Source organism: Delphinapterus leucas, chromosome 8 (assembly GCF_059928025.1).
Source record: "Delphinapterus leucas isolate spDelLeu-1000000601 "Yukka" chromosome 8, BTC_Dleu_Yukka2, whole genome shotgun sequence".
Taxonomy (NCBI): Eukaryota; Metazoa; Chordata; class Mammalia; order Artiodactyla; family Monodontidae; genus Delphinapterus; species Delphinapterus leucas.
Genome location: NC_143136.1, coordinates 15,659,414 through 15,670,807, shown reverse-complemented (window position 1 = coordinate 15,670,807; position 11,394 = coordinate 15,659,414). Strand labels below are relative to the sequence as shown.

The following is an 11,394-nucleotide window of genomic DNA, read 5'->3' as shown; positions in this document are numbered from 1 at the left end:
TAATTGTTCATAGTATTATAATTGTTTAAAAGAGCAGCTATGGAAGCACCTGTTTTGTAGAGTAAATAACAAATATTAACATTAACTAATGGAAAGGTAAAAATTGAACCTATATCAGTGGAGCTTTCAAAGAAGAATGTGAAAAGAAAGCATAGTATATAGAGTCTGAGAACTTGTATGTGCCTATAGCAACAAGAAAACACAGAGGAAAGGTAAACTTCGGACCATTATCATGGTGGCTACAAAGTCTCACCCTCTTGGGAAAGACTCCTGAAACTTTGCCCAGAACAAACATACTCCAGCCCTGTCAGATTGATAACATAGTTCATTGAGAAGAAAGTAAGAAAACAGAGGGGCCTGGGCAAATTTCTTGAACTTTGTTCAGAAGAGCCTTGAGAACAGAATTTCGTGAAGGACATTCCATCAAAATTACCATAGTGATGGTCCTCTATTTGACTTTAACCCGAGCCAGTCACTCTCAATGAATTATGGTAACTGTGATGGTTGGGTTCACAGTTTATGTGGTGTGTGTGTGAATGAGAGAGAAATATTATCTTTATGACTAATGCATCTTATGAAAACCAGAACAGTGACCTTTGTCCTAAACTGTCCCCTTTAAGGCCTCTCAATCTAGAGAGAATGCTGTTTCCTTTTAAACTTAACGATAGGAACATTTTAACTTAAACTACAGTAAAATAGAAAAACGTCATCTTCTTGTTAGTAGAAGTTAGCTATGGTAAAATGCACAGGAAACAAAATAAAAAGAGGAAGTGATTTTTAGTTATTCATTTCCAAGGATAGGCTTTTGTAATCTATAAGGCAATCTAAACTATCACCTTCTCATTCCTTAATTAGAGCTGAGAAGTGGAAAGAGGAACCACACTCGATCGCCGGAATCTCAGATCTTCAAGCCGGACAGTGTTGATTTCCTATCACCATGGCCACTTCAGGACTTAACCACGGCAGAGGTGATTTATAAATTTTTGTTGAATTATTGAAAAGTTATGCATGTTTTATTCACTCATATGTACCCAAAGCCAAGCACATAGTATATGACTGGTAAATATCAATATTTGTTGACTGAATGAATAACTAACCCCAACGCAAACCATGACAAAGTTGGTCCTCTGCATTCTTCTACCAGAGGTTCAGTGACCGGTTCCTCTGTTTCAACATCCCCTTCCTCCCTCGTGGTATCATTTGAGGAAGAGCTTAGTACGGCAGTTACTTGCTCAGGGTCTAGAAACAGACAAGCCCATTTTTAAAAAACAGAAACTTAGTTTTACTACCTACTAGGTGAACAATTAACTTGACCTCTAGCCTCACTATCTTTACTGGTAAAGGAATAATAGTACCTACCCTGGAGAGTTGCTGTAAGGCTTAAATCAAACACAGCACAGAAAGCATGTAGCCCAGTACCTGGTAGATGGTAAGCACTGAGTAAAGCGTATATATCACATATAGTTTTTTAACTGCAACCCTGTTTAAACTTTGTATTTCTCCAAATATTAGCCTACCCACCACCACCAAAAAAAAAAAAAAAAAAAGTGGTTTCCAACCTGGGTTTTGCTGATCCCTCAGAGGTTCTGTAACTGTTTGATATCAGTTTCACTTTGCTAAAGATACACCTTGGGAAGGAGGAAGATACTGAGAAGGTGGGAGTCAGGATCCCCATTCATTTCCAACAAGAGCAGTTTCACTTTGATTTCTTTTATAAATTGGAGTTATTTGAAGATTTAAAAAAAATCCCCCCGCTAAAGTCAAAGTTTGAAACCATGATCCTACACGACATTGCTTCTGCTCATCTGTTTTAGTAGAGTTGTAAAGAGATCTAGGTCTACTCCTTGCCAGTAACTGGCTGGGGTACCTTGGACAAATCCCTCATCTTCTCTGCTGTAAGCTCCCTATTCCACAAAATGTGTAGTTTGGAAAGAAAACGTGTAAGGTTCATGTTTTCCTATTAGTTTTATTTCTAGAGATCAACAAAACTCCTACAGAAAAGTTGTTTTGAATAGCTTGTTGAATTAAAATTTTCTCACCATTTAACTCCAATAACCTGGTATACAAGTAAACATATGTTGACTGTTAAACAAATGAGTGAATGATTTAGTTGTTCATTAAAATGGTGATGGACCCTCATGGGTCCCTGCTTTGCTTAAAGGAGCTATGATGGGGTATGACAGGTCTTTTCTACCTGCTGAGGGCCCGGGGAAGATGACAAGAGCATGAATCAGACGAGTTAGCTCCAAGTGACTAGGAGAAGGAGCTCCGGGTATGCTGCTCTTCTTATCTCCTAATAGATTGTGAACCCAATTAATCAATCAGTCCTGCCATTCACATCTCCCAGGCTTATGTCAAATCCATCTCTATTCTCCTTTGCTAACACAGTAGACCAAGCCACCATCCTCTACTCTCACCCTACAACAGCCTCCTTAGGGTCTCCCCACTTCCACTCTTGTTACCTCCAATGTCTTCTAATTAGGTGCTCATTCTCTATCACTGGAACTTGCATGTTTCTTTCGGGGCACTAGCACACATTTGGTTTATTTTCTGTTTCTCTCACTAGACCGTGAACCCCATGAGGACAGAGACCTTTCTTACTCATCCCATCTTATTCAGCCCATCTCCACTCCTCACCTAGTGCTTAGCACATACCAGCCTTTCCATAAATAATCAATGAATGAATGCGTGGGAATTCTCAAAGGCTCAGAGACCCCGTCTTAATTCACCTTTGTGCTATCGGCACGCAGGGCAATGCCCGGTGCAAAGCAGGCATTCCCTACATACTTGTTCCACGTGTGGGTCAACTGATGAAGGGATGACTCCTTTCCAGGTTTTAGACGACAAAACCGTATTTGAATCTTCACTCTGCCAGCTGTGTGACTTTGAGCCTGGCCTTCATTAACTGCCGAATGAGCTAACAGTTATTTCGCGGGGTTGCTCCAGGATAAGCTCAGGCTGGTGAAGGGCTCTGCACAATGTCTGACACGGTGTGTACTCAACGCATCCCCACTACCAGTGGGGTAAGGTGCAGGGAAGAAATCTAGAAGAATCTAGAAGAGAAGAGGGAGGGGCGGGGCGAGAAGCTCCTTGCCGATACTGCGTTCTACGGCCGCGCGCTGGCTGGCCCTCCCGGCTCGCCGTCCGCCCCTCCCCCTCCCGCCGCCGTCACCCGGGAAACGGGACGCTATCGCCCGCCCGCCGACCTAAGCGAGTTTCATGGCAGCCACGAAGAAAGCAGTTTTGGGGCAGTTGGTGGGAGCAGTGGACCAGGGCACAAGCTCGACGCGCTTTTTGGTTTTCAATCCCAAAACAGCCGAACTACTTAGTCATCATCAAGTGGAAATAAAACAAGAGTTTCCAAAAGAAGGATGGGTAGAACAAGACCCTAAGGAAATCCTGCAGTCCGTCTGTGAGTGTATAGAGAAAACGTGTGAGAAACTTGGACAGCTCAATATTTCCAACATAAAAGCTATTGGTATCAGTAACCAGAGGGAGACCACTGTGGTCTGGGACAAGTTAACTGGAGACCCTCTTTACAATGCTGTGGTGTGGCTTGATCTAAGAACCCAATCTACCGTTGAGAGTCTTCGTAAAAGCATTCCAGTAAATAATAACTTTGTCAAGACCAAGACAGGCCTTCCACTTAGCACTTACTTCAGTGCAGTGAAACTTCGTTGGCTCCTTGCCAACGTGAGAAAAGTTCAAAAGGCAGTTGAAGAAGATAGAGCCCTTTTTGGGACCATTGATTCATGGCTTATTTGGAGCTTGACAGGAGGAGCCAGTGGAGGCGTCCATTGTACGGATGTAACAAATGCAAGCAGGACGATGCTTTTCAACATTCATTCTTTGGAATGGGATAAAGAGCTCTGTGAATTTTTTCAAGTTCCAATGAAAATTCTTCCAAATGTCCGGAGTTCTTCTGAGATCTATGGCCTAATGAAAGCTGGGGCCTTGGAAGGTGTGCCAATATCTGGGTGTTTGGGGGACCAATCTGCTGCATTGGTGGGACAACTGTGCTTCCAGGATGGACAAGCCAAAAACACGTATGGAACAGGCTGTTTCTTACTATGTAATACAGGCCATAAGTGTATATTTTCTGAACATGGCCTTCTGACCACAGTGGCTTACAAACTCGGAAGAGACAAACCAGTACATTATGCATTAGAAGGTTCGGTAGCTATAGCCGGTGCTGCTGTTCGCTGGCTCAGAGACAATCTTGGAATTATAAAGACCTCAGAGGAAATTGAAAAACTTGCTAAAGAAGTAGGTTCCTCTTATGGCTGCTATTTTGTCCCAGCCTTTTCAGGGCTATATGCACCTTATTGGGAGCCCAGTGCCAGAGGGATCATCTGTGGGCTCACCCAATTCACCAATAAATGCCATATTGCTTTTGCTTCATTAGAAGCTGTTTGTTTCCAAACCCGAGAGATTTTGGATGCCATGAACCAAGACTGTGGAATTGCACTCAGCCATTTGCAGGTAGACGGAGGAATGACCAACAACAAAATTCTTATGCAGCTACAAGCAGACATTCTGTATATCCCAGTAGTGAAGCCCTTGATACCTGAAACAACTGCCCTGGGAGCTGCCATGGCAGCCGGGGCTGCAGAAGGGGTTGGCGTTTGGAGTCTCGAGCCTGAGGATTTGTCAGCTGTCACGATGGAGCGGTTTGAACCTCAGATCAACGCCAAGGAAAGTGAAATTCGTTATTCTACATGGAAGAAAGCTGTGATGAAGTCCATGGGTTGGGTTAGCACTCAGTCTTCGGAAAATGGTGACCCTAGCATCTTCAGTAGTTTACCCTTGGGCTTTTTTATAGTGAGTAGCATGGTAATGTTAATCGGAGCAAGGTACCTCTCAGGTGTGCCATAAATAATACCAAGTCATGGATTCCAAAGATGTGAGCTCTTTACCTAACAAGAAAATTCAGTGATTCTGTCTTTTAATGTGCTGACACTATTCATAGACTCTGATTTTATTTATAAGCCACTTGCTGCATGACCCTCCAAGTAGACCTGTGGCTTGAAATAAAGAAAATGCGGCACACACAAAAAAGTGATTTCTCAATTAGGAACCAAAAAAAAACAACCGCAAGTTTTGCATACAAAAAGTCACAAACAACTCCCCTGAACTACCCAGTGGTTGTTATTTTTATCTAACTTTCTATTAAAACGTTGAAGGAGAAAGGGGCATGGTGGGGGGATGGGTAGTCAACTCCCATCTAGCAATGACTTGACAGCTACCTGCCACTTGGTGTTGGTCAACTATACAGGAAGATTTACAAAGAAAATGTAGTGGGCACTCACAGCATGAGGCACAATTTAGAATCCATCCATTTATTTAACACATAATTGAAACCCTTCACTGGCAAATCTTAGGGTAAAAACTTGAACCCTAAACACAGCCTGCAAGGATCTGGTCCTTGGCTACCATTTTTGACTCATTTCACTCCATTCTCCTCCTTGTTCCCTGAGCTCCCACTATTTTGGTCTTCTTTGACTTTCAGCCACAGGACCTTTGCACATGTGCTTCCCTTTGCTTGAATTAGATTCACCGTTATAATTAAAGTCAAGGTCACTTCTTCCGAGACTGACCTTCCAGTCTAAGTCCTAGAACCTTCTCATTCACTCATAGTAGCATTTCACTTTGCAATTACCCAACTGTGTGGTTGTTTTCCTTATGTTCCCCCCCCCCATAATTTGTACCCTCTGGGAATCGATGAATGACTTGGTTACTGAGTGTATCCCCAGCGCCCAGAATGGTTCCCGGCACGTGGGAGGTATTCAATAAATGTCCTTTGAATGAATAAGCGAAAGTTTTCCAGGATTCGTATAGGAATCTGAGACACAAAGATGAGGAGGCCCCAGAGTTTGGGGGTGGTGTGGGGAACACAGACCAACAAACAGATGGGTACCAAGCTCCAGAGAACCTAACACCTGCGCCTTCCTCCAGCTGGTGGGAGATCCTAACCCTTTCCCAGCTGCAGACACCCTCGGAGGAAGAGGTGGGTTTAAAGGCGGATGCTGAAGCCTAGCGCACAGTAATCCACCAGTTAAATCAACCAGCCCGGTGGAGATCCCAGGTCTTGGGCGAAGTTGCAGGAGCCCGCGTCGCCGAGCTCTGGCAGGCTGCCAGGTGACCCCTCTCGTCCACCCTTGTGCCCAATGCGGCGCGCCAGCCAATGCGCCCCGGGCGCCAAAGCTGCTCCCGAGCCCGGGCGCGTGATTGGCAGCCGGCAGCCTCCAGCCTCAGCCCCGGCGCGCCCTCCCACCCAAGACTAAGTCCAGTCCGCGCCCACTCCGGGGCGGTCGCCGCCTCCTCTGCGCCGGGGTGCCGGGCGCTGGGCCGGCAGGCAGCGCACACCCGGCAGGCGCCGCGGAGCAGCGAGGTCCCAGGCGGCAGCGCTCGGCGCAGTCCTCGCTCCGGCCGGGCCATGAAGGTCGAGTTTGCGCCGCTCAACATCCCGCTGGCGCGGCGGCTGCAGACGGCGGCGGTGCTGCAGTGGGTCCTGTCCTTCCTTCTGCTCGGTAAGGACTCCCGGCCGCGCAAGATCCGGGCGAAACACCGCGGTGCCTGGGGCTCCGTCTCCCCCACTCCCGGACATCACTACTTCCCTTATAAGCCAGAGCAGGCAGGTCACAGAGGGCATTTGTAGCTAATTTAGGACTCCCCTCTTTGATTCATCTTTCCACGTGAACCTTGTAGCAAGCCACTGATTGGCAACTTTATTTTCCCCTGTGCTGTTTTTAAAACTCGAGGTGTACTTTACCCACAGTAAAAGGCACAGATTTTAACTCGGTGAGTTTTGACAAATGTATACAGCCAAGTGTAACCACGACCCAATCGAGCTATCGGACATTGCACTTAAGCCCCTCAAAAGTAGATAAACTCGTTTCTTGAATTATCGATTCATAAATGGAAAAACAATGCCCAAGGATTTGAAACCTGATTTCTTCCTTATTCCCCCCCCCCCCCCCCCCCCCCGCATAACAGATATCTGCGTTAGCTTTCCCGTGTTTAAGATTTTCCGGATGCAGAAAGCTACCTTGCTGCAAAGAAGACTGCACCACACGTTAGGTTGGGTTGGATGGCCTCTCTCTGTAAATAATTCGACCCAGGAGAGTGTGTTCTAGCCAGTTCCCAAATTAAGCCCAGGTAGAAATGCGCTGGAGCCAGTCACTAGATGGGGCGGGGGGCTTATCTGGGAGCTTTTTCTCTGGATGTTTGTTCTGCTCTTGAGGGGGGTGGGAGCATGGGGAGGGTCAGGGAAAAGGAGGGGGTGTAAGAGGACAGGAATTACTGGGAACTTAAACTCTTCAGAAGGCTCAAGTCATTTGTGTGCTGTAAGATCATGGGTTGTACACTGTCCAGGCCACAGTAATAATAAATTCATTACACTGTAGAGGTTTACAATTTTGAAACCATTTTGCGTTTTGAATGCCTGGATCAGTGGTTCTCAACCCTGGCTTCACATTAAGATCACTGGAGGAATTTCTAAAAAATAAGATGCCCAGGCTCTATCCCTAGAATTTTGAATTCATTTGTTTCAGAAAGGAACCTGCACATCAGGATTTTTTTTTTTTAAATAAACTCTCCAAGTACAGCTAGAGTTTACTAAAAAAGGAAATTCAAATAATTAACTCATTAAGTCCTCCTAGGCCAAACTGTTGAGACAGCATTACACTTTGTTTTGCTCTAGGCCAAAGTACCATTGAGGTAACAGCTACACTTAGCGCGGGCCTTGTGTGTTCTGCCAGCTACAGCTTGGCACTTGCCATCTACCTCTACAGTTCTAAGCACCATACACTATTAACCATGTAATCTTCACAACAGCCCTGTGAGGTAAGGACTGTGTCTTCCTGTGCTCTTTGTACGGCTGAGGGAACTAAGAGGTGAAGTGAACTGTTCAAGGTCACACAGTTAGTAGGAGGTGGAGGGGCTGGGTGCAAACCCAAATATTCTACCCAGAGTTCCTGCTTTAACCACTGTGCTGTCCAATTTAATGCCTTGAAACTGGAGACTGACTTTCTTGCTCATCAGCCAGCACATCTCTGATAGCCCACTGTCTTTTCCTTCCATGGCCCTTATCATTGCTTGTATTTGTGTATGTCTGTGGTTACTTGAGAAAGGTCTCTATGGCCATCTGTAGGAGAGCAGAATTTGCCAGCCCCAAGTATGTTTCTTTGGTATATTAATTATTTTAAGCTGGTTATTTTCTAAGAAGCAGCAGACATGGGAAAAACTCTGAAAACCTAGTGGGAGTTACCCTTTTGTAAGAAACATTTACATTTATAAGGGAAATCTCCATTTGTAAGGGTGTCTCCCTTGCTGTACCAGGAAGAGCGTGATGACCAAATCTCTAGAAACCTACCAATGAAGAAGGCAGGGACTTAAATCTGCATAAAACCTTACCCTTCCTTACTGTGCTTTTCCTCATAACCTCCCATAACTGACTTAACCCACCTTCAATATCCTTTTTTGTCTTTAGGTGAGGATGGTTTTTTTTTTTTTTTGCGGTACGCGGGCCTCTCCCATTGCAGAGCACGGGCTCCAGACGCGCAGGCTCAGTGGCCATGGGTCACAGGCCCAGCCGCTCCGCGGCATGTGGGATCTTCCCGGACTGGGGCATGAACCGGCGTCCCACGCATCGGCAGGCGGACTCCCAACCACTGCGCCACTAGGGAAGCCCTGAGGATGGTATTTAAGGGGAGGGTTTTGGCCATTTTGGCAAGTTACTCAGTTTTCCTGGGTCTCCCCCAGGCATACATATTATTAAAATTTTGTTTGATTTTCTCCCATTAATCTGTCTCACGTCAATTTAATTCTTAGATCAGCCAGAGGAACGTAGGAGGGTAGAGGAAAATTTCTTCCTCCCTGATACATCCTAGTTCACAGTCTCAGTGAGGGAGTACCCAGCCCGTGCCTGGCCCATGGGAGGCACACAATAAGTACTGGTTGAATGTCTTCACTCTGTCACCCAAAAGGGAAGTGGTCCACCCCACATGTTGCTATTTGTATCAACTCATGTATGTAAATCCCCACAGTGACCCTAGAGGTAGGGGCTAACCCCTGTACTCATTTTCCAAAGATAGAGCTTGGAGGTGTAGTAACTGCTCAAGGTCACAAGGTGGGTGGTAGAGCCTTATGTGTCACATGTGAATGTACTAATAACTTAGACATGGCCCACCAGTCCTAATTTGAATCAAACTACAGTGGCTTGACAGACAATTCATTTAAATGCTCTTATTGCATACATTTGACATTCGTGTTACTAGGAGCATATTATTTTGTATTATCATATATTTTGGAAATTTTATTATGAAAAATTCCAAACATACAGAAAAGTAGAGAAGGGTATAAACTCCCATATACCCATTACTTGGATTTATAATTATTTTAACAATTTGCTATATTAGTTTTACCTATTTTGCAAAAACATTTTAAAGCAAATCACATTGCATTTTAATCCCAAGTACTTTAGTATGCCTATTATAAAATTGTTTTACAAAATTATGGTAACATTGTCCCATGTAGCATAATTAACATTAATTGCTTAAAATCATCTAAACCAAGTCAATATTCATATTTCCTAAAATTGAGCCCCAAATACACTTTTATGTGTGACTTACTTGAATCAGGATCCAAAAAAGCCCCCTGGGTTGCATTTAGTTTTTAATTTAGAACAGTTTTTCCCCCCATTTGTTTTCTTGTCAATGAAGCATTGAAGAAGCCGGGTTATCTGTCCTGCAAGATGTGTCTTCAGAAGTTCTCTGATTGCTATTTTGTAGGGTTAACATGTTCCTCAATTCCCTGTATTTCTTCTAAAATGGAAGTTGGAGCTAAAGGTTTGATTAGATTTAGGTGAAACCTTTTTGCAAGTCCTTTGCCGAGGTGCTGCTGTGTGCTCATGTTGCCTTATGTCAGAATGCACAGTGCCTAGCTGTCCCTTATGAGAGTGGTCAGTGGGTACAGGTAGGAAGTAATGTGAGGGGTGGTAATTGACATGCTGCAAATAAAAGTTCCCTATTGACCGTTGACCTTTCACCTAGTCTCCGTTAATGATCCTTGACCAAATTAACTTTTATTTGGGACTACAAAATGGTAATTTTCATATTCGATCATTCATTCTTCACATATTAACTAGAATTTATGCCAGGAATAATTTTTCCTCATCATCTAGGGCCATTGATTACCCTACAATTCAATTCTTACGGTAAAGGCAGTATAAACGCTTACCTATTTCTTTCCATTTTAATTATTTTAAAGTAAGGAGTTCATGTAGTATCTCCTTCCAATGGTGATAAGAGAAGTTTTATTAACTATGTATTTTAAAGTCTCTAAATCAAAATCTTGGAATGCATTTTTCTTTCCACCATCAGGAAATGAGTTTAAGCTATTAGCACTTGGGATATATTTTTTTTTTTTAAAAAAAAGCAAAATGTTTCATTTAGTCATGAAATCAAATACTGTTTCCTTGAGATAAATGTTAAGTGCCAGTCTTCCAGTCTTATAACATTGTATTATTTTTAGGTGTGCAACATAATAATTTGATATATGTCTATTGCAAAATGAGTTCCACAGTAAGTTTAGTTAAAATCCATTACCACACATTTTTTTTCTCTTATGTTGAGATCTTTAAGATTTACTCTCAGCAACTTTCAAATATGCAATACAGTATTGTTAACTGTAGTCACCATGCTGTACATTACATGCCCAGGACTTATTTATCTTATAAGTGAAAGTTTTTACGTTTTGATCAATTTTACTCATTTTACCTCCACCGGCCCCCCGCATACCTCCACCTTTGGCAACCACCAATCTGTTCTCTGTATCTATGAGCTTGTTCTTTTGTTTTGTTTGTTTGTCCACACATGTAAGATTATGTATTTGTCCTTCTCTGCCTCACTGATTCCACTTAGCATAAAGGTCTATCCATGTTGTCACTAATGGCAGGATTTCCTTTCCATGGCTGAATAATATTCTATTTCATATATGTAGTATATATCACATTTTCTGTATCCATTCGTCTGTTGATGGACACTAGTTGTTTCCACATCTTGACTATTGTAAATAATGCTGCTGTGAACATGACGGGGTGCAGATATCTTTTCCAGATAGTGATTTCATTTCCTTCAGTAAATGCTGGGAAGTGGAATTGCTGGATCACCTATCTTCCAATCTTAATATTCAAGAAACTGAAACATTACTTACTAGCTTGTGTGCTACCAACCTGCTAACTGAAAAGTGGAAAACTGAAAAAGAGAGAGCCAACATTTATTGACCATCTTCTATCTACAACTCCTTGTGGCAGGGATTATTAGATTTATTTTTTTTAGGTGAGAAAACTGAAGCTCAAGAGGTATGTATCTTACCTAAGACCATGTGGTGAGA

The 11,394-nt window shown here is 43.4% G+C and overlaps 1 protein-coding gene and 1 pseudogene across 1 annotated transcript in view; both read left to right on the top strand.

Annotated features, from left to right (window-relative positions):
• The first annotated feature begins 3,204 nt into the window (after positions 1-3,204).
• LOC111172100 (glycerol kinase pseudogene) lies at positions 3,205-5,017 on the top strand (annotated as a pseudogene).
• Positions 5,018-6,029: 1,012 nt separating this feature from the next.
• MOGAT1 (monoacylglycerol O-acyltransferase 1) overlaps positions 6,030-11,394 on the top strand; it is a 32,464-nt gene continuing 27,099 nt past the window's right edge. The window contains exon 1 of the mRNA XM_022568318.2: positions 6,030-6,530. Within this exon, the coding sequence (XP_022424026.1) occupies positions 6,185-6,530 (346 nt within the window). The 5' untranslated portion in view covers positions 6,030-6,184. The remainder of the gene's footprint in view (positions 6,531-11,394) is intronic.